The sequence below is a fragment of the Amia ocellicauda genome, chromosome 15 (genome assembly GCF_036373705.1).
Source record: "Amia ocellicauda isolate fAmiCal2 chromosome 15, fAmiCal2.hap1, whole genome shotgun sequence".
Classification (NCBI taxonomy): Eukaryota; Metazoa; Chordata; class Actinopteri; order Amiiformes; family Amiidae; genus Amia; species Amia ocellicauda.
The window spans coordinates 6,394,430-6,419,440 of record NC_089864.1 but is presented as its reverse complement, the minus strand read 5'-3'; the positions used below and the strand labels follow the sequence as shown (position 1 = coordinate 6,419,440).

The 25,011-nt window shown below is 44.0% G+C and overlaps 1 protein-coding gene across 6 annotated transcripts in view; it reads right to left on the bottom strand.

The window, feature by feature from the left end:
- Nucleotides 1-25,011, bottom strand: part of LOC136711121 (kinesin-like protein KIF21A) — a 47,135-nt gene that overhangs the window by 6,074 nt on the left and 16,050 nt on the right. The window contains exons 2-29 of one of the 6 annotated variants that reach the window (XM_066687150.1): nt 22,826-23,048; nt 21,194-21,376; nt 20,332-20,481; nt 20,056-20,190; nt 19,283-19,450; nt 18,477-18,592; nt 18,142-18,337; nt 17,769-17,958; nt 17,515-17,578; nt 17,022-17,225; nt 15,307-15,345; nt 14,060-14,147; nt 13,533-13,650; nt 13,139-13,327; nt 12,796-12,995; nt 12,585-12,692; nt 11,732-11,800; nt 11,477-11,628; nt 10,407-10,551; nt 9,736-9,921; nt 9,089-9,190; nt 7,707-7,866; nt 7,053-7,076; nt 5,478-5,535; nt 5,235-5,286; nt 4,798-5,009; nt 3,689-3,808; nt 1,090-1,218 (exon numbers count right to left, since the gene is read on the bottom strand). In XM_066687150.1, the coding sequence (XP_066543247.1) occupies nt 1,090-1,218; nt 3,689-3,808; nt 4,798-5,009; nt 5,235-5,286; nt 5,478-5,535; nt 7,053-7,076; nt 7,707-7,866; nt 9,089-9,190; nt 9,736-9,921; nt 10,407-10,551; nt 11,477-11,628; nt 11,732-11,800; nt 12,585-12,692; nt 12,796-12,995; nt 13,139-13,327; nt 13,533-13,650; nt 14,060-14,147; nt 15,307-15,345; nt 17,022-17,225; nt 17,515-17,578; nt 17,769-17,958; nt 18,142-18,337; nt 18,477-18,592; nt 19,283-19,450; nt 20,056-20,190; nt 20,332-20,481; nt 21,194-21,376; nt 22,826-23,048 (3,780 nt within the window). The remainder of the gene's footprint in view (nt 1-1,089; nt 1,219-3,688; nt 3,809-4,797; nt 5,010-5,234; nt 5,287-5,477; nt 5,536-7,052; nt 7,077-7,706; nt 7,867-9,088; nt 9,191-9,735; nt 9,922-10,406; nt 10,552-11,476; nt 11,629-11,731; nt 11,801-12,584; nt 12,693-12,795; nt 12,996-13,138; nt 13,328-13,532; nt 13,651-14,059; nt 14,148-15,306; nt 15,346-17,021; nt 17,226-17,514; nt 17,579-17,768; nt 17,959-18,141; nt 18,338-18,476; nt 18,593-19,282; nt 19,451-20,055; nt 20,191-20,331; nt 20,482-21,193; nt 21,377-22,825; nt 23,049-25,011) is intronic. The other 5 variants (XM_066687151.1, XM_066687152.1, XM_066687154.1 and 2 more) reach the window with 5 other exon arrangements.

The following is a 25,011-nucleotide window of genomic DNA, read 5'->3' as shown; positions in this document are numbered from 1 at the left end:
ACATGGTCAGAAACAATGCTCAGGTAGGCCGTGGCATTTAAACGATGCACAATTGGCACTAAGGGGCCTAAAGTGTGCCAAGAAAACATCCCCCACACCATTACACCACCACCACCAGCCTGCACAATGGTAACAAGGCATGATGGATCCATGTTCTCATTCTGTTTACGCCAAATTCTGACTCTACCATCTGAATGTCTCAACAGAAATCGAGACTCATCAGACCAAGCAACATTTTTCCAGTCTTCAACTGTCCAATTTTGGTGAGCTTGTGCAAATTGTAGCCTCTTTTTCCTATTTGTAGTGGAGATGAGTGGTACCCGGTGGGGTCTTCTGCTGTTGTATCCCATCCGCCTCAAGGTTGTACGTGTTGTGGCTTCACAAATGCTTTGCTGCATACCTCTGTTGTAACGAGTGGTTATTTCAGTCAAAGTTGCTCTTCTATCAGCTTGAATCAGTCGGCCCATTCTCCTCTGACCTCTAGCATCAACAAGGCATTTTCGCCCACAGGACTGCCGCATACTGGATGTTTTTCCCTTTTCACACCATTCTTTGTAAACCCTAGAAATGGTTGTGCGTGAAAATCCCAGTAACTGGGCAGATTGTGAAATACTCAGACCGGCCCGTCTGGCACCAACAACCATGCCACGCTCAAAATTGCTTAAATCACCTTTCTTTCCCATTCAGACATTCAGTTTGGAGTTCAGGAGATTGTCTTGACCGGGACCACACCCCTAAATGCATTGAAGCAACTGCCATGTGATTGGTTGATTAGATAATTGCATTAATGAGAAATCGAACAGGTGTTCCTAATAATCCTTTAGGTGAGTGTATATGGCCAATTCATTATGCTTATTTTAGAAGTAAACTTAACAACTATGACTTTTATGTTGTAGTGTTTCCAGTTATATTCGATAACCACCATCGTTTTATAACTAGGCAACCAATATCATAAGAACAATAGTGCCATTGTCTCTCCTGGGTAAGATAGACACATTATACCAACTGGCTAATTTCTGTGTGTGCGTTCAAAAATAAATTCCTTTACATTGTTCGTTTGTTAGTTAGTCCATTTTGACTTTCTCTTACTTATCAAGTCGAGCAGCCGATCGCCTCTGAGAACCTGTAAGACGACTAAAAACATTCTGTTCACTACGGGGCCGGGTCGGAGGAGAGGAGGGGGGGGACAGACTGGCTTCTGAGGTCCCGGAGTCAGAGCTGCAACATCAAACATTCAGCTGAGATTTCATCTGGAGCTCCACCGGAGAGGCACCTGAACCCTCTCACATACAGTACAGAGACTCACCTTTAGGCAAAGTTGTGCTTTCTAAACAATTATAATGATTACAATAAAGGACATACAGTTAGGTCCATAAATATTTGGACAGTGACACAAAGTCATCATTTTGGCTCTGTACGCCACCACAATGGATTTGAAAGGAAACAATTAAGATGTGCTTAAGTGTAGACTTTCATCTTTAATTTGAGGGTAGTTACATCCAAATTGGGTGAACAGTGTAGGAATTACACACATTTTTATATGTGCTCCCCCCAATTTTAGGGGCTCAAAAGTATTTGGACAAACTAACATAATCATAAATTAAATTGTGAGTTTAAATACCAGATGCTGGGTTTCTTCCCTGGTGATTCTCTGCCAGGCCTGCACTGCAGCTGTCTTTAGTTCCTGCTTGTTCTGGGGGTGTTTTGCCTTCAGCAAGTGAAAATCTGCTCAATTGGATTCAGGGCAGGTGACTGACTTGGTCATTGCAGAACATTCACCTTAAAAAAGTCTTGGGTTGCTTTCACAGTATGCTTCGGGTCATTGTCCATCTGCACTGTGAAGCGCCGTCCAATGAGTTTTGAAGCATTTGGCTGAATCTGAGCAGATAATATAGCCCTAAACACTTCAGAATTCATCCTGCTACTTTTGTCAGCAGTCACATCATCAATAAATACAAGGTAACCAGTTCCCTTGGCAACCATACACACCCATGCCATAACATGCTTCACAGATGAGGTGGTATGCTTCGGATCATGAGCAGTTCCTTCCCTTCTCCATACTCTTCTCTTCCCATCATTCTGGTACAAATTGATCTTTGTCTCATCTGTCCATAGGATGTTGTTCCAGAACTGTACAGGGTTCTCTAGATGTTTTTTGGCAAACTCTAATCTGGTCTTCCTGTTTTTGGGGCTTACCAATGGTTTACATCTTGTGGTAAACCCTCTGTATTTACTCTGGTGAAGTCTTCTCTTGATTGTTGACTTTGACACAGATACACCTACCTCCTGGAGGGTGTTCTTGATCTGGCCAACTGTTGTGAAGGGGTTTTTCTTCACCAGGGAAAGAATTCTTCTGTCATCCACCATTTGTTTTCAGTGGTCTTCAGGGCCTTTTGGTGTTCCTGAGCTCACCGGTGCGTTCTTTCTTTTTAAAAATGTACCAAATAGTTGATTTGCCACACCTAATATTTTTGCTATCTCTCGGATTGGTTTGTTTTGATTTCTCAGCTTGAAGCTTCTCATGGTTTGCTTCACTCGCAGTGGCAGCTCTTTGGACTCTTCATATTGAGGGTAAAAAGCAACAGATTCCAAATGCAAATGCCACACTTGAAATCAAATCTAGACCCTTTATCTGCTTACCTGTAATTGAACTGATGACAGAGTAACACACCTGGCCATGGGACAGCTGTGACAGCTGAGCAGCCAATTGTCCAATTACCATTGAGCACCTAAAATTTGGGGGACCACCCAATTTGGATGCAACTACCCTCAAATTAAAGACAGAAGTCTACACTTAAAGCACATCTTGATTGTTTCCTTTCAAATCCATTGTGGTGGCGTACAGAGCCACAATTATGACAATTGTGTCACTGTCCAAATATTTATGGACCTAACTGTACACCCAACATCACCTGGATGGTTTAGATAGTTTACTAAACCGGACTCAGGACTTTCAGTGGATTTACCAACTGGCAAAACAGTCCTTACTGAAGGAGTGAACAGGAACAAGATGAGAGAGAGCGAGCATGAGAGCTAGAGATGAAAATAGGAGAGAGAGTGTGACAGGGGGAGAGAGAGTAAGAGAGGAAGAGAGGGAGAGAGCAAGCGAGAGACAGCAAGAGAAAAAAATCCAAGCAAAACAAAAACCTCTTCCTGTATCTTAGTACAGGTGATTGAATGAAGACGTTTGGTTTGGACGACTGTGCCTACAGTCTTGGGTTTTTCCTGATCAAACAAATTCAAGAGCTGCACCCCCTATCCCCCACCCCACCCCCCGGTCTAATTTCATGATTACATCTGCGGTATCAAACACTGAACAGTACTAACAAAATGCCAAACATATCAACAGCAATCTAAAACTGAGTCCTACACTAAAGGCACTGCATTAGATTAATTAATGAGTAATTCAATCCTGTACTGCAAGAGTACGCCAAATGACCACACTTTGTTAGTAAACAGTATTGGAACAACCCACAGATACTTGTTTGATGTATTACTATTTCTAATGCGATGACATTCATTGTAGGACTCGGGAGGGGAAAAAAACAAAAAACACCCAAATCAAACCCAGGCAAAGCTGTGTGGTTTCATTAGGATGACGCGTGCTGTTTGTAAAGAGGAAACTTGATGGAAAATGATTAGTCATGAAGACCAGCCCGCCCCTGGCCTGCGGAGCAGCATCTCTTACTGTTTCACGTCCTTGCTCTTGCTTTTGTCTGCTGCCAATTGTGCCTTTTCGTACATCTTTCTCCGGGTCAAAGGGGATGGCTCGGGAACTCTCTTTTCGGCCCCTGTGTTGGGTCTGGAACTGATGCAATTTGGGACAGATTGGTTTGGTTTTATATTAGTGCACTGTGGAGAGTGAACAGCAAACTCAAGGCAACAGAATATATAAAGTATGTATATTTTTATATACATACACACACACGTAGACAATGTGATGGACATGCATTAGGATCAAAGTCAGCGCATTACCTGGCACCTCGTTTGAATTCGTGCTTCGTCGTCAGCTGGTCTGCTTTCTTGTAACTCCATAGCAATGCTTTTTAGAAATCCTCAAAACTCTGTATGTACAATCATAACCTGTCTCCATCACCCTCTCTCACTCGAGCCAGACGAACCCGCTTCGCTCAGTGACAGTTATTTAGCAAAGCAAGCCGAGGATGGTTATATTTGATGCTTGCCAGCCCAGCCCAGCTCAGCCCAGATGCTTATCTTAGTGGGATACGCTACAACTGGCAGTAGAAAGTAATGAAGGAAATTTGTGGTGCCAAGAAAAACTTAAAGACGGCACTAGCAGACTCTGAGTGGAAATGTAGGCTGTATCATTTCAAATTAAAGTCAAAAATCTAACTCTTGTAAGCACTAATCCATCTTTGCCATAATTGTACTCGGCCAGTAAGTGAATCAGGTTAAGCTCATCATTATCCAAGACTAATCAGAGGAACACTCGATCAGGAAGTGATTCTTGTAAATAAGATGCCGTGGCATAACATTCTATATCTCTATATTTATATTAGACAGATCTTTACATAAAAAATTAAATAACTGCTAAGAAGAAAGGAATACCGAAGCAAACATGGGTATAGGACTCTTCTGGTCACACCAGAACTTGCCAGAAATCGCAAGAGAACGGTTCAGTTTACACAATGTTATTGGTCACTTTCTTTTCCCGCATTAAAGAAAAAGAAAGCCGTACTGGAAAACAGAGGAAGACGCAACAAAGGAAGATAAAGAAAAATAAATAAGCTGCGTCATGCAGGAAGCCGAGGTAGTTAGTGACACAGCCGCACTTACATGCTACCCAGCTTAGATGAGGCCCCCGAGGGTGAGGGTAGGAGGTCTTTTTCCCTAGCGGTGGCCCCGGCGGGCTCCTCTTCTCCCCGGCTCTCCGGGGCCTCAGCAATGGGCAGGATCGGGGCAGAGAAGTCCCCCGAGGCGGCATCCGGCCCCGGGTCCCCGCTCTGCACGTAGAGAAGCTCCATTTGGGTCGTGGTTCGTCTTCGGGCCTGAAATGCGTTACAGTGAAACGGGGAGGAGAGAGTGAGAACGTGAAGGTCAGACCAGACGAGAGCTACGAAGGACAAATAAGTATTTCGGTTGAGGAAAAACTACTACTAAAATATGACCTATTGTGAGGATTATATCAATACACAGCCCTTCCATAAACCCATATACCTATCGACACTTCTTACTGACATTGAATAAAGACGTTATTCTTCGAGAGGTCGTACCTTTTTGGGTTTGGTTTCCCCACAGAGCTTCATGAGGTCATCGGCCAGTGAGCTGAAACACACGGTTAACATCTGTGAGGTTCAAAATGTCTCAGACGCTTTCAAACTGTGTATTTTTAATCATCCGTCATCAGCCACTGAGAGCTGAAGTAACAATGGCTCATAGGTGTCCTGTGCTCAGCTGTGAGTTATTATAGCACAGCACAAACTTATTTAGCCTTAGTTTTGTCTAGATGGATTTACCTTCCCTCTGTGGCCGGGCTCTGGGCTGACTCGTCGCTGCTGCTCTCGTCTGCGTTTTCTGGTCAACCATAAAAAGAAAAAGAAAGTAATGCAGATGCTTACCCAAGTCCTACTGGTTTTGAAAGCTGTGGTTTGCAAGGGAATACAAGGGTCCCAATGCCTCTCGCTGTTGTCACCTATTGTGAACCCCCAAAACAAAGCCTTTCCAATACTTGGAAAATGATGTATATATAATTATTTATATACATATATATATTTGAAGTAAGTCTTAGACAGCCATTCCACACTAACCTACACATCGGTTTGATTTGTCAAGTTCAAAATAAACTATTTTGGGCAAAAATACATAACTGGGTCAACTCAGGAGCTGACACAGACGGCTGGGAAGATAATCTCTCAGTGTCAGTCAAAACGAAGCCGTGACAATTAGGTTTTCTACAGAAAAATCCGCCTCTCACTGTATCCAGCATCACTGTAAAAAGGATAAAGTTCAGGAATGATTGGCAATGTGGAGGTAGAGTTAAATATTCCCTAATTTTTGGAAGCCATGCCAAATTTCAGTAGTTATTCATTTTGTTAGCAAGTCATTCATATTTGCAATAACAAATAAAATAAAACTTACCATAAATAAAATATATGGGTCCTACAGTTTCTTGACAGAATAACATTAAATAATAACAAAAACCTACATCGGCCTTGCATGTTACTTTCTGCAAATCGCACCTCACGTTTTATAAACAGAGAGGCGACTGGCATTTGTGACGTAAGAGGGGGTTTAATGGATGGCTTTCTTTGCCAAGTTCTGTCGAAATGCCTCTTTACACCCAGAGGAGGGCAGAGAGAAAACCTGAAAGCAGAGAATCTGATGAGTTTCTAAAAATGCCATCTACACCACCAGGTGGCGCCGCCAGTGACTATCTGCTCTGCATCGAGCTTCCCATTGGCACCAGAACTGGACTGGGTCTCGCCACCTTTCCACGCCTGCTTGTAGGGTTCAGACAAATGTATCAACAAAACATGAAATACCTTTTCTGACTCGTCGGGATCCCAAAATGAAAGAGGGCTTTACAACTTTGTTAACAGACAGGTTTAGTTACGGGGAATGGGGACAGTTTAGTTACAGGGACTATTGGGGAATAAATTGCTTGAGTCACGGTGGAATGGCTGTTATACCAGTTCAGCAGTAGAAACTGATGGTGGCTGTGTTAGTGTCTGTAAATAAAGAGGAGGTCTCTTTTAGATGTGGAGAGAAGCAGTGAAAACATCTAAATTTCATGCCTTTCCAAGTTCCCGTACAGCGACAGCAAAAAACACTGTGCCATCTGAACACTGCGGGGCTGACGGGCTGGGCAGTGCAGAAGCAAGGTAAGTAAACATCCTAGTCAAATACATTAGTAACCTGAGATGTAAATATAAGGCAGCTATCCCCATAGACAGTTAATCGGTCAACACGTATGGCTGAAGTCTTCGGAGCATAACACTACATGCACAACCTCATGGTGTTATGGTGAACGGAGGTTAGTTTGGTAACCCATGCACTTATGCAATACGGGAGAGGCTTGTTTCAATACTTACCTTCTGGTTCACAACCTAATTTACCTGAATTCAGGCAACAAGGAAACAAAAAAGCAACACACCAAAATCAAAACTCATTCCCCAAGATGATCAAAGAAACAAAACACCCGCACGTAAGCTACTACACGATGAAACCACGGAGAGAATAGATGCTGCAGCCAATTTTCTTGAAAGAGGGAGTTCGCAAAGACCAGAATCAGTATAGTGCATTATAATTAAAAGCCTCTGGTAGCTGTCTGGGTTCCCATAAAGTCAGGGCTCTAGAAAAAAATATTATCCTTGTGCTAATATCGTCTGAAAACATCAGACGGATACTGAATTTCTCAGGGTTTCAGACTGCCTAGGACAGGCCTTCGTCACATCATTAATCATACGGGCAAGGACATCGCAGCTATTTGATATCTGAGGCCCAGCAGCGACGCACTTGAAAGAAAACACTTTTCACCAGACTGCGCTCGCATGAATGAGCCGTGTGCATGGAAAAGAAAGTCGTCATAAATAATCCAACGCAGGTCTGTTTGCCTTTCTCATGGCGTCACTTGTCTTTTACCCCGGACTGTAAATTACAGGCAGCATCTATTCCAAAGACAGCGCCAAGCCAGGCCGAACAACGTGCAGCAGAGCCAGAGCTCGTGCGGACGAGGGGAGAGCTACCTTGCAGCGCGTTGCTGAGCAAGGCGTTCAGCTCGGGGTCGGCCTTCTCCTTCAGCATGTGGAAGAGCAGCTGGTTCTGCGTGTCGCTCTGGATCTCTATCTGTTTAAGGCGGCCCTCCATCACTTTGATCTGAGAGTCCTTCTGGGCCGCTTGGAGGCCCTGCGCAAAACCAGTAAACATCGCTTAGTGAGAGAGAGGTTTGTGTTCTTGTGTGTACTGTTCATTTTAAGTGTTTTCCAGCATTAGTTTTACAAATGCATGCAATACATATTAAGGTTGTATCCACAATTTCTATCAGAGAGATTGAGGTTAAATAAATGGAGAAATACACCGATCAGCCAATAACATTATGACCACTGACAGGTGAAGTGAATAACATTGATAATCTCGTTATCATGACACCTGTCAGTGGGTGTGATATATTAGGCAGCAAATTAACATTTTGTCCTCAAAGTTGATGTGTTAGAAGCAGGAAAAATGGGCAAGCGTAAGGATCTGAGCGACTTTGACAAGGGCCAAACTGTGATGGCTGGATGACTGGGTCAGAGCATCTCCAAAACTGCAGCTCTTGTGGGGTGTTCCCGGTCTGCAGTGGTCAGTACCTATCAAAAGTGGTCCAAGGAAGGAAAAGCGGTGTACCGGTGACAGGGTCATGGGCGGCCAAGGCTCATTGATGCACGTGGGGAGCGAAGGCTGGCCCGTGTGGTCTGATCCAACAGGCGAGCTACTGTAGCTCAAATTGCTGAAAAAGTGAATGCTGGTTCTGATAGAAAGGTATCAGAACACACAGTGCATCGCAGTTTGTTGCGTATGGGGCTGCGCAGCCGCAGACCAGTCAGGGTGCCCATGCTGACCCGTCCACTGCCGAAAGCGCCTACAATGGGCATGTGAGCATCAGAACTGGACCACGGAGCAATGAAAGAAGGTGGCCTGGTCTGACGAATCACGAGTTCAGGGTGTTGACTTGGCTTCCAAATTCCCCAGATCTCAGTCCAATCGAGCATCTGTGGGATGTGTTGGACAAACAAGTGCGATCCATGGAGGCCCCACCTCGCAACTTACAGGACTTAAAGGATCTGCTGCTAACGTCTTGGTGCCAGATACCACAGCACACCTTCAGAGGTCTAGTGGAGTCCATGCCTCGACGGGTCAGGGCTGTTTTGGGACCTACACAATATTAGGCAGGTGGTCATAATGTTATGGCTGATCGGTGTATACAAATACATTAAATTATTATACTGAAAATACTTCTAATTGTTAATTTCCCAGTTTTTGTCAGAAACCAGTCTCTATTCTGCATTAAAAAAAATGCAAGACTGAAATAATTCCCTGTAAATTCCCATAAATTAAACTGAGAACCCGGAAGACAGAAATTAAATACCTTGTTGATAGCCATCGACAGGAAGTGGTCCAGCAGGAAACGGGCTTCAATTAAAGTACAGGAACTCATCATCGCGGCGATATCGACCGCGTCCCCTTCTTCCTACACGAGGCGACCACAACAGCGGGGAAAGCATTGTGAGAAGGATCAGCCATCAGGGCACTGATAACTCATTTACCAGCAGATATTTTAGCTATTCTTTCACACTGGCGATGGTAGAAAAATCACCACCATCTCAGCCTTATCTACAGAGACTTAATCCTGGGCCGGTCATTGTCTTTGGGAGAAGAAGCCTTGTCTAAGATGGGTCTACACACACACTGTCAATCTTACCATCTGAAATGATTTCAGCCACAGGCCTTACACATTAAAACAGTCAGGGGCAGAATGCAACTTTACAACAGGCTTTGAAGGTTGTTCTTTTGGTTGTGGAAAAAAAAAAAAGTTACAGCTCCTCTCAGGCACTTTAATGACTGAATTTAATGAGCTAAATATAAAGATATAATCATAGGCAGAATTCTTTCCAGTCGTCAGCTATTTTACTACTTAACTGTCCCTGAAGACTGACTTTATAAGTCATATATCATTTAAGGCATATTAAAAATCATATAGTATAGTAAAACAGTGCTAATGCTTTTAATTCTTACCTTGGCCTCTTCCATCTGCATTATATTGGCTTGACATTCAGAGATGCTGTCGTTGACGTAATCGATGTTAGCGATCAGGGACTCCATCTCTTCGTTGAGCACTTTTTCAGCGTCGCCCCCCTCCGAGGCGCAGCGATCTTTCTTCTTCAACAGCTTCTCCCTTCGCTTGGTCAAGACTTCGCGTTGCTGCAAGACGAGCACAGGCGTGCAATCAAGAACGAGGGAAAGAAGCAAAACAAACAGAAAAAAGTCAATCCGGAAAAAATATCACATTCTTCACAGATTTAGATTCATTTGTAAAAATAACTGATTCCAGATTTCCAAATTTAAAACTTTGGCCTACCTTGTGAATTGCAAATTAGGAAAAAAGTGTCTTATTGTATACTGTATATACAAAATCAGTTACAGGTTCATTCACAGGCAGGTCAAAGTCTTCATCTGGTCTAGGGGCCATAAACTGTTTATAAACTATCCGTGCAGAGTTTCAAAACTGTGACCCACCCACTAGTTGCCAATTACAAACTCAGTCCTCTGTGGAAGCTTAATTCACGTATTCACAAATTCATCCAGTCATTTGTCAGAGGCTCATACAACATTAACCCAGCCACTGAGCGCCAAGTTGTCAATAGGCGTCTCCGAGCTGCGATTCAATCCGGCCCCGGCAGCCGTACCTTCAGGAGGCGGTTCATATCGGCCTCCATGTTGGCGATGGTCATCCTCTGCATGATGATGTCTGAGATACTGCGCTCGAGGGACTGCCACTTCATACGGGCCGCTCTGGTCGAGTACACACTGACAGCCTTCCTCTGGTACTTCCTGCAGGGCAACACCACAGAGAAGAGACATTTCTCAAACAAGAGCACAGGAATGTCCGGCAAACTCAAAATGCGTCCCAGAGCTTTTTGTAAAACCAGGCCATTGTAGCAAGTCCATCCCTGTCGTGGGAGGAGCAGCGACTGTGGGTTTGGTTTGTGTTTCGTTTTAACAACAAAGACAGAAAACATGATGAGCAATACAGCCTGATGTGGGAGGACTATTTTATTCTTTATGCTTTACATGATTGGAGAAAGATTTGTAACTGCAAACAACTGATTGTCTCTGCGGGGCTGTTATACAACAGACTGCACACCGTTCACAGGACAACAGCCTGAAACACCGTCCAGTTGTTCATAAAATATTGGCTGCTACCGATCCGATTATTATCCTTCAGTTTGTTTTTAACTGCATCGGTGTCCTGTGAAATCCGTGTTCGGCAAGTTTTTAATACACTCGGATATTAACTGTCAGCAGTAAAACATTTAATTGTTTCTGTACGTGGATTTCACTCCATGCTGCTAATAAAACTGTAATTTCTTTGTGATCCCACACAGCGCTTGAGATTATATCTTCCCGACATAATGTATCTGATCTCCTCCCTGTCTGTCTGCAAGTCAAGCACACATCTCTCTTCTGAAAGAGAAGTATTTGCTCAGTGAGTGGGACGGATGCTTACGGCCACATCTGGCAGCAGATAGTTAACCAGCCACAAAACCTGGACGCATCCGGATGCTTAAGCTAGTGGAAACACCTGTTTAAGCATCCAGGGCCGGATGCGTCCACCTGTGGAATTACACAGCAGAAGAGTGTTTGTAAACCACGGGTTTTAACTCAATAGCAAATCGGTGTAGATCCGCGTATGACAAGTACTTCGTAGTATAATGTCAAGTGCTATCAGAGCCGTTTGATTTCCAAGCCCTGTTACCTGGTTCCGTTGGCGGCTGGCGTGTACCCAGAATGCATCCTGCCTACGGGCGCTCGGGCGGAGTGCAATCCATCCTGCATGGGCTCAGGCAGACTGAGCTTGCGGCTCACCTTCCCCGAGGCGGGCCTCACTTGTCTGCGCAGGGCCGACACCTGTGAGCGAGAGAGACGCTGCTCAGAATGTGCTACACAAAATCTGAACAAACAACACTGCTTAGAAGCTACTAATAGTTGTATTTTGGAAGGTGTTCCTCACCTCCTCTGTCTTCCTGCGCAGGACCAACTCCTGCTGCCTCTTCTGGGCCTCCAGGAGTCGGAGCTGATGCTGTAGAAGACAATTCAAGACAAATGTCCATTTTACTGTCCCAAAACTGTTAGAGCCAGAGAGGCCTGTGCAAAGGAACGGGATGCTTTGAATACACTTACTAATAAATCTTATCTGACCTATTCATTAGTCACGGGAAGAAATACTGGAGCTCATTAAACTTCACAGACACCATGAATTGATATTTCTATCTATGATCCTGCGACTAATGTGCCACAGATGTCTGCAATTCCTGTGAAATAATAGAGTATTTAAAGACGGTGGTTTCGGTCTTATAATTAACTTGAGGAAAAGTAATTAAAAAAAAAAAAAAAACAGTAATAACCTCACAGACCACAAGAAGAGCCACTTAAAATGACCAAGCAATTTGAAATATCTGTGTTTTCTCAGATGACACATTTAAACCCTCGAACTGACAACATCACTGCAGGCAACAAAACCGTCTCTGGTGTACTTCATTACATTACATTACATTTCCAGAGTGTTCTTACTTTAGCACAAATAATAGCCACTGTTACTTCTGGCAGTCAACTCCAGATTGGAATAGATGCTGCGTGGATTGGGTCTATAAAATCGTGTAGCAAGGTTTGTAGCTCTAAGACTCCCTCCTGCATCTGGAAGAACGGGCATCATTTCAGTTCATTACAGCATCACTCCTTCCTTCGATTTCTCTCCAGTTCGGTGATGCACGTTTCTGGGTTGCGGTTCTGTCACACTCTCGCTTGCGGTGACTGATCTTTCAAAGGGCCGCATCCTGGGGCAAAAGAGCAGCCGAGCCTCTCACCTCCTGCTTGCGCTGGCCCTTCTTCAGCGTCGCAATCTCACGGTTGCGCCTGGACTCCGCCATCCGGTTCTTCTCCTGCTCCTCTCGCATCTGTTTCATCAGGCGGACCTGAGGAGACACGTTCACGATGTTGACGGAGGCGAGGACACCATCACACCCGACGTCAGTCTCCATACCTACTGCTCAGAAGAAGACGAACTCTAGACGGTACCTTAGTTTTCTTCATTTCCATGACTTCCTGCTGCAGCTTCTTCAGCTGTTTCTCATACTGCGACTGGTTCTTCAGCAGCCGGGCGTGCTCCTTCTGCGCCGTGTGCAGCTTGTGCATCTCTTTGTTCATCTGGCTCAGCTTCTTCTCGTACTCAGCCTTGACTTTGTTGGCTTTGTCTTCCGAATACGTCTCCATGGACCCTGAACCACGAGAAACAGAAACAAACCAAGCAAAACACACCATATTTAAGTGATTCAAACAGTTGCCTTCGTGTCAGCACACTGGTGGTCAGTGAAACGATCATCACTAACCACAAAATGGACGGTAAGTGTCCAGGATTTACCCATGTTCTGCAGCACGCGGTCCCTCTCGATCTGCGTGTCCCTGATCTTGGTCTGCAGCATCATCAGCTTCTGCTCGTAGTTCTGCTTGAGCGTGTGCAGCCGGCGCTGGCTGTTCTCCAGCTCGTCGATCAGCTTCTGCTTGATGGCGATCTCACAGGTGATGTTGGCCAGATCCGCCTGGAAATTGGCTTTGAGGGGAGAGAGAAACGCACACAGATCCAGCTTAGCCGCCTCACAGGGCAATCAAATGACTGACTGAAGATAATTAAGAAGCTCAAAGCCAGTCGCCCGGTATGAGCTGTAGCTGAAGCCGGGACTACAGCTTCGCCCTCATGCCTGTCTATAGACACAGCCCTTACTCTGAGCATCACACAACAGAAATTAATGTTGTACCTTTCTCATCCAGCTCGGAGTCCGAATCCTCCGAACTCTCATCCCCCTCCATATCCTCTTCCTCCTCTTCCTCCTCCTCACCCTCCCCGTCCTCGTGGTCACTGGCATCCTGTCCCTCCTGTTCGTGTGACACACACACGTTGGTAATGGTGCAACATCTCCCTATATCCAGGGGTCGGGCTGCCCTGGCCCTGGGGCGCCCCACTCCAGCACAGGGTTAAAGGTCATGCATTAATCTTGAGTTTAATCATACCAATTCTGATCTATAAAACAAGTGCTGTTTTGGTCGATTAAGTCATTTTTAGATTGATTTTGAACAAATAGCTGGGTACCGATAGTGCCTGAAGGACAAGGTCGCGCCACACAAGACAAGTGACTGTGCTGCTGAGCTTGATTATAATCTATAGATCAACTGATCTATTGGAATCAACATTTCCAGTCTTGCCTGGAAGTGGGGCTGTCCAGGACCACCGATAGACACCCTGCTTTGCACAGTCTAAACAGGAGAGGACAGCTACAAGACATACCAATTCCATGTCATTATTAGCTTGATCAGAAGGTTCCTTCTCCCCCTCCTTGTCCTGCTCATTATCAGGAACCTCCTCTTTGATGATGCTGAGAGAAACAAGCAGATGAAATCACCATTAGTTGCTAGTAGTAGTAATACATTAGTAATACAGCATTTAAATCTATGCTTGACTGTACAGCTTACACACTAAGAACTCAGTACTGCTTATGAATCATTTTAAAGAGAGTTTAAGAAACAATACATACTTAAATCGAATGCATACATTTGAAAGTCAGATAATTGTGCTTCACAATGTGTTACACTGCACAAGCAGCAGATACTCAGTACGGAAATGCAGGAGAGACCAGGCTTTGTTAGCATGTCCGAACAAAAATGAACAATCAGCAAGCAGACATCTACCAGTGACAGCAAACGCTATAAAGAAAATACTAATGCATTACAAAGAAAAAAGAAAATATAAAGATGCATGTAATCAATTAGAAAATCTTCACAATTCACTATAAAGAAGCCAAGTCAAGATATGATTACAATAATTCTAAAAAACAAAATTAAAAAAGTGTTAGTGAATGATTGTGGCTACTCTGTAAGTGCATGAAAATTGTAATTTAGGCTGGTAAAAACAAACTGAAAGTGTCTAGATATATTAAAGTAAGTAGGGGTAGTTACCAAGCCACATTTACAAAACCCACATACTGAACACCAAAGTCTGAATACAAATAATACAGGGGAGCTGAATGACAGCAAATGCTAAGAAGACCCTGTAAAATATTAAGTCTTCTGGTGTTCGACCGATTACGATGACAAAAGATTATTGTTGTGCTTTTAATCAATAGCATCAATTGCCCCTGCTTGTTGGGAGAGAAATGTTATTGAACATGGAGCACAGACTTTAAATATAGCCAGTGAGGACTAGAAACAGACAAAATAATCTGTCTGTCATTTAACTAAATTATACGATTGCCAGGCCAGAGGTGAATGCACCGTGATAATCGAAATAGGGTATTTTAGCGCCTCTTGTATGTCACAGTAGCGTCTCCGTTTCCCGCCACTCCGGCCCAACGCCGTTGCATTGGGAGAGCCTTGTCATATAGCTCAATCGACCTGGTTTTATATGAGAGGAGCAAAAGAAACGAAAGAGAAGGCAGGGAAAAGTAAGGAGCTGCGTAGTGGGGTTTTCCTCCATGTGGGGCAACTACCTGTCGAAATGAAACCTGAATTAGAAAAGCTGGGAGAGATCAAGCCAACCTTTCTTCCTCACGTCTGCTCTCCTCAAGCTGCTGCAGCCTTCAGTTTGAGAGAGGTGCAGTAAAGGCAGACATGGGGGGGTGAGGGGGCAAAACCCAGAGAGCACAAAGCAGCGGGAATGTAAAAAACAACACGTCAGCATTGGTCTGGAGGCAACAACAACAAACCGGCTCAGCCATGCTCAACAGCTTGAAGGTTTATCGTGAGCTCGGGCTGCCAACTCAGGGCGGCCTCGTGGGGGCAAGAAAATACATGCCCCCTCAACAGCGTCTTTGCATCCTTAAAATGGGTTCATTTTGGTGAATATATAGGTTTTGGTAACGGGCGGCCCGAATTAGGAGTGTGAAAAGAGACTTGTGTGCTTCTGTGTGGAAAATAAATGGCAGACAGACAATAACATTGAGTATGAATGCATCTGTATTAACCACCTAACCTTCCCAATTAAAACACTGTTTTAAAGTACACTAAAATGGCAAGATTGGTCTTCGCGAACACACCTCCGAAGTGTGCATTTTCTACTATTATGGGTTCCAAATATTCCTGAAAGAGAGGAGAATGCAGCCTCGAACCCGGGGTGAGTTGTACTGTAATGATTTATTACATTATCTGTGCGTTTCATGTATCTGTTTATTGTATGGTAGCAGCCCATACCTTACATACGTCCTGCCCCACAGTCCTAACTCTGACAAAGTACAAATCAAGACCAATAATAAAAGGCACCTTTTACCATTTATATCACTGCTTTTATAAACTATACAGCTACATGTCATTAATGTACCAGCTTGGCATCTACTGATGAAGAAGAGACAGACAAACCAAACTCACATCAAATACCAAGCCTTGGTGAGAAAGGTTTCCCATTTGAAAAAGGATAATACACAAAACATGCACAATAATCAAAATAAAACCAACAAACACAAAGACAGTTACACTATTTTCACTGATGGTATATACACCCATTTGTGTAGCGTGCGTGCAAAACTGGCTAGATGGATGCGAGTCTGCAGCTTGTGAAATGCATATGTTGTTTCAGCATGTTGTTTGTTTGTTGTTATCAAAAGAGAAGTAATAAGTGCAGGAATAGCTTTTCATTGAATTACGTATTTGTTCCCCATAGACTTTAGCAGGCAAATGTAATAAATTCACCATGATATTCTTCTGCCAGCCTGCTCCAGTCTTAGTGTTTATGCAATATCACATTATTGTAGAAAAAAACAAACACAATATAACAGATGAAAAGACAACAGCAAATATGATTTTCAAAACAATAATCAAGGAGTTTGGCTTCTTTTGAGCTCAGGTTCTCTGTGCATTGTACTGTAACTGTCAATCTGTTTACAAATCAGCTGTATTTGTCCTAATTGACAATCAGCCTTTTGTGTTTCTGCTATGCATAACTCACAGCACTTAAACACATAAACCTTCAAATGTATTTTGCATGCCGAGACTTGGTAAAAAGGTAGATCATAGATTTCAAGAGACACACACAGTTAAGATACAGCTCAACCATCATTGACTTAAAGAGGTTTCTTTTTGTTTGTTTTTATTAAACAGCCAGCAATTTTTCCACAAAACAAATCTTTAGATCTTGTATAGAGCAATAAAATTCTGGAGTATATAAGCTATGTTTACGAAAAATAATCTGAGAAAATCTCATCCTATTACTGAAAGAGCATTTCTTTTTTACATAACCATTCCAACAGCATTGCTCTGACCTTTTCTTTTTCTTGCGCTCCTTCTTCTTGAGTTTCTCCAGGTCTTTCTTGGCCATCTCGATGATGTCACTGGCCTCGTTCTCAGGGCCCATGGTGGTGGCGTTGTAGGCCGAGGGACCCCCGTAGAAGGGCGAGCGGGTCGAAGCTCTGGACAGGCTCTTGCGGAGGTTTTCGTTAACTGCTTCGCTCTCCAGTAACTTCGCCCTGAAGAGGAGGCAAACCCCAGGGAAACGTTATTAATTGAGAGATTGAACTTGTTGACAGGCAAGGAGTTTGTTAGCTTTGTGTCCGCGCTGTGATTGGGCGGTAATGTTTCTTGCGTCCTGAAAAATGTGCAAGTCTCAATGTAGCCAAATCTCCCAGTAATTCAACTAAATAGGTTTTCTTCACTTCACAAAAAGACACATGTGCTGTATAAACCTTTAAGAAACATTTAAAAGCACTTTTGTAAAATAAATTACAGCACAACAGAAACTAAACGTGACTCTGTTACCTGAGATCTTCGATTTCTTTAATGTAATTCTGGATCATGTTCCCGATTTCTTCACTTCCTTCACCTGGAAGAAATGCAACAAGTTTGCTTACATTTCTTGTTTTTGATGCATAACAATAAGGACATAAAACATTAAGCGGAATAAACTTGAACAAAAGCCCCCTTTGGACAATTTTAACGTGCAAACAAAATCAAATAGCTTGTTGGATCAACTCTTACATAGCAGGGAAATCATGATAGGGAGGCCAGCTCACCTGCAGCAGCGATCACCTGGTTGGCCTGATCGCTCAGGATCTGGGTGAGCCGGGCTCTCTGCGCGTCGATGGTCTCCTGCATGGCTTTGACTCGCACCCGCAGGTTGTTGTTCTCCGTTTGCAACATGGAGTTCTCGTGGAACATGTCATTGACGCTCTCCATCCCGTCTTCGCCGATTATCCGCTTTCCCTGGTGAGGGGAATGACAGGGGAAGACAGATGTGAGTATAAGCCTTTATCTGGAAGGATATCGGTGTCTGTCAGTCAGTCTCCATCTCTGTCCAGCCCTCTGCCCGTCTCTCACCACCCCTCTTTGTCTCTCCCATTCTCCCTGTCCGTCTCTATCCCACTATGTCCCTCTCTCCTCTCTCACCGTCTTATACTCCATGAGCTCCATCTGCAGGCGGGCGATCTCGGTGCGCAAGGCGCTGATCTGCTGGCTGGCCTTGTCCTGGTTCACCATCACCTTGTTCTTGATGTTTCGGGCCCGGTTGGCGTACTTCAGCGTGCTCAGCGTCTCCATGAAGTCCCGATCGGACGGGCTGATGCACGCGATCATCACGGTCTGACTGTGGGACGCAAGAGAACCAATTCAACAAAACGGCCAGCTCAACGAGGAACATGATCTAATGATGTTAAATATGGTGTTTTCCAAGTCCGAGCTCAGATCCCTGACGCTCAGGAGAAGCCCAGCTGTGACCCACTGACCTGTTGCCCCCGAGCGAGTCCTGCAGCAGCCGGGTCAGCTTGGAGTCTCTGTATGGCACATGGGTGGACCTTTTGCTTTTGTCTCCAAGAGCGCTGATGACATTTCCTAGCGCCAGCTTCGATAGAAACAGACGGAAAATAAGTCAGTATAACCTGTGTGAATTCAAATGCATCAGGACGTGCAGAATAGGAAGAAAAATATGTTGCTTCGACAGCTGGAGGCACATTCAGCGATGCATGACTCTATAGTCTTAAAAAGCTGTCAGCTGCTCATGTTTGAAGAGCATGTGGCGAAAACCAAAACCACCACTAGGCGGCACTAATGGCAATAAATAGAAGTTTCAGTAAAATAATGACATTCTGGAATGTGTGGCTATTGTCACATTACTGATCTGTCTAATCTCTTTTCTTACGGGTTTGTAGATTTGATAATGGGATCAAACTGTAAAGAGGTGTCAAAATCCCCTTGAAATGAAAACAAAATGGAATAAATTTGTGTCAGTACCTAACATAATATGTAGAGACTCTAAAACAGTTTCACACAATCATTGCAACAACAACTGCGGATTCTGAATCGGTGAACCGGGAAAAAAGGTGCTGCCCTATATTCACTCAATGAATCTCTGAATGTTGCAGAGACAACTTTGGGAATCGAGTCCAACCCGTTTGTGAGGCTGTGTGGGCCGCACTCAAGTGCTGTGAGCTGCAGTGTTTTTATTTTCTTGTCTTGCATCAGGGATTACAACACAGCAGCTCAAAAAGAAACAAACACTGGCTGAAACACCGGGTCGGGCCTCCAGTCTTACCAGACCACAGTTGATAGATATTCCCTCCTTGGCCCGGTCTCCCGTCGCCCCGGTACGCTTCAATCTCTCCGAACCTGCGAGGTCGACGAAGTGGAACTTGGCCGTGAGGGTTTCGAACTCATTCATTTCGGAGGATCCGTTTACTATCCGGTTATCGGTTTCATTATCCTGCTCAGAAAGAGAAATTACTCAGTTTTTGTCTTCCAAAAACAAAAAGGAGAAACCGATGTTGAAAAGATATTTTAAAGTACTTTTTAAATTTGGTTTTAAACTTGCCAACAGTCCTATCAGCCACAGCCTATTATCCTACACTCTATAATTATCATAGCAATGATCAAGTAACTGATCTAAGACAAAGGTGTGGGTTTTAATCTCTATTTTGCTCCCCATTCTGCCATCAGTCAACTTATTCACTGCAGCAAAATTAGCCCAAGGAATCCCCACCCCCGCTGCGTGGGAGAAATACAGGACGGCCTTAATATGGCAGAGTGCAAAACGCTGAGTCAAATACAAATGCAGCGACTTCAAACGTTAACAAAGGATATTCCTTTGTGCCACACTAATTCACATAACAAAGGGCACTAAATCTGTGCCAGAAGCCTCTCGTCTCCCTCCGTTATCTGTTATTCATAGCGAGGCTTCCTACCACAGCTGGCACACCTGTGATGAGGCACAATAACAACAAGAGTCTGGAAACAAACGTGGGGTGGGGCGGCAGGACGCAACAATACATGAGAGAGATAAAAGACTCGTGATTGTCCCGGAGCACATACGTGGTCAGGGCTGGCGCACACCCGCACTTGGCACAGGTGGATGGTGAAGATGGCGTGGGAACGGGAGCTCTGGACGTTCATCTGAGTGCTGGCCGTGGTCCGGGACAGCGCCCCCAGCTGCAGGCACTGCATCATCTGGGAAACACAGCGACAGCAACTTCACTCACAAAACACACACGGCTTCAGACCGGCGATATGAGAAACACCACGGTCAACGTGTTATCATCGTGGGACAAAGCAACGCAAGCTTGACAGGCATGTGGCCGGCGTTCCTACCTCGGCCTCAGACGCCACCGTCCGGGTGGTAACTCCCACCGTGTAGATCCCGCCAGTGGCGTCCTCGTGGATCTTAATGTGGGACTTCATCTTCCTCGCTTCGGGATCCCGTGCCGAGTCAAACAGATCCAGCACTTCTTCATTATAAAGCTGGGTAAATGCCGAGGACAAAAGAGCGAATCTTCAGTGAGAGTGATTTATTTGACAGGCTCAATTCAGAGATACAGTACAAAGGAATCCATGTCATAATAAGTTCATCGGACCATAAATAAAGTACAACACTAATACAACATACCTTAGATATTGTTATTATAATCTGTTACACAGTACTTTAGGACTCATAATGTGAAGGATAACTAATATAAATTCCCTTTATAATAGTCTTTATAATACTCATCTCTTAATACTTAATGATTAACTGCACCCGTCAAATTTAAGGAATATATAAACATTGCAGAGTATTTTTCAAAAAGAAAGTATAAAGTAGAAACAGTTATTTTCAAAAGCCAATCTCCCTGTGTTTGATAGGGTGTTTATAACAGGTGTTTGAACAAAATAAAATAAAAAATAAAGCATGTGAACAGATAACCATCAAAGGAACTTTTTTAATTTTGTTGTATTGCTTTTTAAAAACAAAAGTAACAGCGTCACCATTTATTCCAACGGGCCAAAACAACTGTTGAGGATGAGACACTGAAGCTACGCTGGAGTGTAAAATCCAAACAGCTGCCAGGAGCACTTGTCAGAGGTTAAATTTAAAGATGGACGGTGTTGGGCAGGCAATAAATCAGCCGGTCATGGTGAAATTATGCCAGAAATAGACGCGGGGCACAAATAGCCCTCCTTGGGACTCTCGCTGTACCTCGAGGAACTGCGCGTTGATCTTGAATTCGGGCGCTGGCTGTCCCTGGTCAGCCGCTGCCTGCTTGCGCTGCTCGATGCCCTTGAAGAGGTGGTGGACGGCACGGGGGATGATGCCCAGCTCGTGCTCCCCGACGCTGACGTCAAAGCCGGTGCCCATGGTGTAGGTCTTCCCCGAGCCGGTCTGCAAGAGGGAAAGGCGTTACGTTAGGCTCTGTGTTGATGTGTTGAGCAGCAACACATCTAAAAACATATCCACCGGAAACAGGGACCAAATCCAACGCAGCAGGCAGCAGAGTGGAATGTATACACCTGGAAATGATAAAATGCCAATTAACAATAATAATAATGGCATTAGGGTAGTCTGCAAAAACATATCCTTTTTTATAACATTTCTGTTCCATAAAACGTGTACGTCAGAAAGCCTAAACTGATGACGAAAAAGAGAAAACTTGCTTATTTTGCTGTTTTGTGTGTGTTCCTGTGTGCGAGTGGTTTATGTTTGCTAGTTAATCCATAAATAATTCAGTGCTGGGAGTAAGAAGTGAAGTCGTCATGGCAACAGGCGACAATGCAAATACTGTTTCTAAATCCGTGCGCCAGTTTCATATTCCCGGCTGAAACTCCCTAAAGATCGGTGATTGACGGCGAGACAACGGGGTGGCCGGCGGGGAGAAGGAGAACAACAACAAAAGGGATTAGATGCAGGAGGTAAGAGAGGATTTGGGATGAGAGGAAATAAGCCGGGACTCGGCAGAGATGAAAAGGAAGAGTTTAGACCAAAAAAGAAACGGGAAAGGTGAAATAAATAAATAAATAAATAAAATATATATACACAAACAAACACTATATTGAATCTGAGGAATAGGAACATGATGGAATATGTGGACACCTTTACAAAGACACGAAGATTTCTTATGAGGTACACGTTGAGCCCTCATAAATGTCCACTATAATTACACTATGGGAGGAATAGAACTAGATGAAGTAACGCATGAGAAAGACCTAGGAGTCTATGTGGACTCCTCACTTTCTCCATCCAAGCAGTGTGGGGAAGCAATAAAAAAAATGCAAACAGGATGTTAGGGTATATTGTCAAAAGTGTAGAATTGAGAACAAGGGCAGTAATGTTCAGACTGTACAATGCACTAGTTAGAGCTCCTCTGGATACTGTGTGCAGTTCTGGGCTCCACACTTCAAGAAAGATATCGCTGCTATAGAGGCAGTTCAGAGGAGAGCAACCAGACTTATTCCAGGTCTGAAGGGAATGTCCTACTGAGAGACTGAGGAACTGAACCTTTTCACCCTGGAACAGAGGAGAGTACGTAAAGGCATTGACCACATCAAACCAGAGGAGCTTTTCCAGATCAGCAGGGACACACGCACCCGGGGACACAAATGGATATTGGGCTTCAAGGCATTCAAGACAGAAAACAGGAGACACTTCTTCACACAGAGAGGCGTCACAATCTGAACAAACTGCCCAGCGATGTGGCTGAAGTGACAATTTGGGAACATTCAAAAATAGACTGGATAGGATCCTTTGATCACTTAGTTATTAATGGACACCAAACGAGCACAATGGGGCGAATGGCCTCCTCTCGATTGTAAACTTTCTTATGTTCAGCCTTACCTGACCATAAGCAAAGATGGTGGCGTTGTAGCCCTCGAAGCAGCCCTCGATGAGCTTCTCGGTGCAGTTGGAGTAGATGACATCCTGTTGTGTATCCATATCGAACACATAATCATAAGTGAAGGCCTTATCTTTTCCCAGAATGACCTGAGGATCAGACGGAGTCACAAAGGTACAGATGTGGCAGCCCTCGATTTTCTCCTTGGCAAGTTGTGGGCGGATCCTGAGGGGACAAACACACAACAGGTGGTCAACAAAAAAACTGATGAATATTTTCACAAATACAAACACAGCGTGTGACACTGCACCCTTCTGGAGCAGAGCAGAAGAAAAACAGGAGACGCCATGGCCCCCCAGGAACAGGGTAGCCCCATCACTGTGATCTATAGTCATACCGACAACATGTGTACAGCAGAGAGAAAGAAACTCACACAACATCCCAATCTAGAGCACTTAAAGCAAACTGACGACACTTCCAGCCCCGTGCTTAACAAACATACGGGTCTGGAGGACCGTTTGTTATGAATCTAGGACAAGTGATTAGTAAGATTATTCTAAAAAGAGGTTAGCTTTGTTACAGAGTGCCCATATATTAAGATATAGACCACAAGCAGGCCATGTTATTCTCTCATTATGTGTTATTTGTCATTTACAGATCTACATCACAATAATTCATCTGTAGGTCGTTGCTTGCCATGGCCTTTTCATTCGTCTCTATCCCTTTGGTTCTTCTCATCGAAACAAGTGTATCCGTGTGCTCGGGCCCCTGAAGCATGTGCTGAAGCAGGCGTGTGTGTGTTACAGTAAGGGGATCTGTGCAGCAGCGTGCCGGGTGTGTTCACCAATACTGTATCTGCTGCACTTGCTGACTGAAGTCTGCTGCAGGCAGTCAGGAAAGAAACGGCCCGTTCACAAGAGCTTCATTCATGAAGATAAAAAAGATCCAGAAACATGCTGTGTACACAACCTCACCCCCATGTTTTATTAATGGCTTTTGGGTTATTACGCTTACACAAGGGTCAATCTCTTCACTCCTAACTGTTATATAATATTTCCAATTCGCTACCAAATGGCGCTCTGTTTTCTCTGGACAGTTATTTTGGTTTCAAATAAATACACAAATTGAATAAATGTAACGAACTTAACGGCCAACAGGGAAGAACCTGACAGAGACCCACACGGCGTCTCTCTCTGTAAAGGGCTGCATTGTGAACCCAGACAAAAAATAATCATGTTTTACCAGGACAACAGTGCTAGCATTGTGCATCTGTGACATCAGATCCTAACTATTTAACATCCTTTCTAGGAGGTTCAGCCCTGGATGATTTGCAGGGGGGGGGTGGGGGTGGGAGGCAGGAGTGCATTGAGCAGCACATTCACACTTCATAGTCCGTGGTTTTTAAAAGCACATTCCCACAAATTCAAAGCCTGCATTTACGAGCTGTGTCCATTAAAGAACGGCACTTCAGAATAGGGACGTGTGCTGTACAGTACAGCATTGTGTTTTCCATGCACAATACACAACCATTCAAGGTTTATATAAATGGGATAATAGCAGAGATTACAAATCCACAATATTTTTCAAGACCCCAGAACTATGACACTAAAACCAGGCAGATCCTTAGACAAAACAAATCATATTCTAAACCAAAGAAATCCTAAAATATTTTACAGATACAAATTGAGTGGTGCCCGCTAACCAAAGCAGATGCTGTTAGGGGATAAAATAACTTAATTGCAGTTGCACCTTTGCCAAAACATATAGGTCAAGGTTATAGTGCTTGAATTGGAGGCAAGGCTGTGAAGATGAGCTGTCATAGGTGTTCGAATCCATTAACGGGGAAGGTTAATGTCAGCATGATTTGGTTAAAGCCTGATTGAAGAAACAAAAGCACTTATTTACATATTTTTGTCAAGATGCAGAAAGTGGGTACATGATGCATTCTTATAAGACATGCAAGAGGTTTTAGAATTGATAGGAATTTGAAACCAGCCTAATCACTGGCCCAGATACACAACGGGCAACCATCTCTGCTTTACACAGGGACCACTTTAATCAGCAATACTTAGCAGACAGGAATATATGTTGCCATCACAAAAATTGAAAAAATAAAATGCTGCACAACAAATCTCATTGTCATCTTTGTTTAGAGCTTAATATATAGGTTGGTCTTAACTAGTCTCTA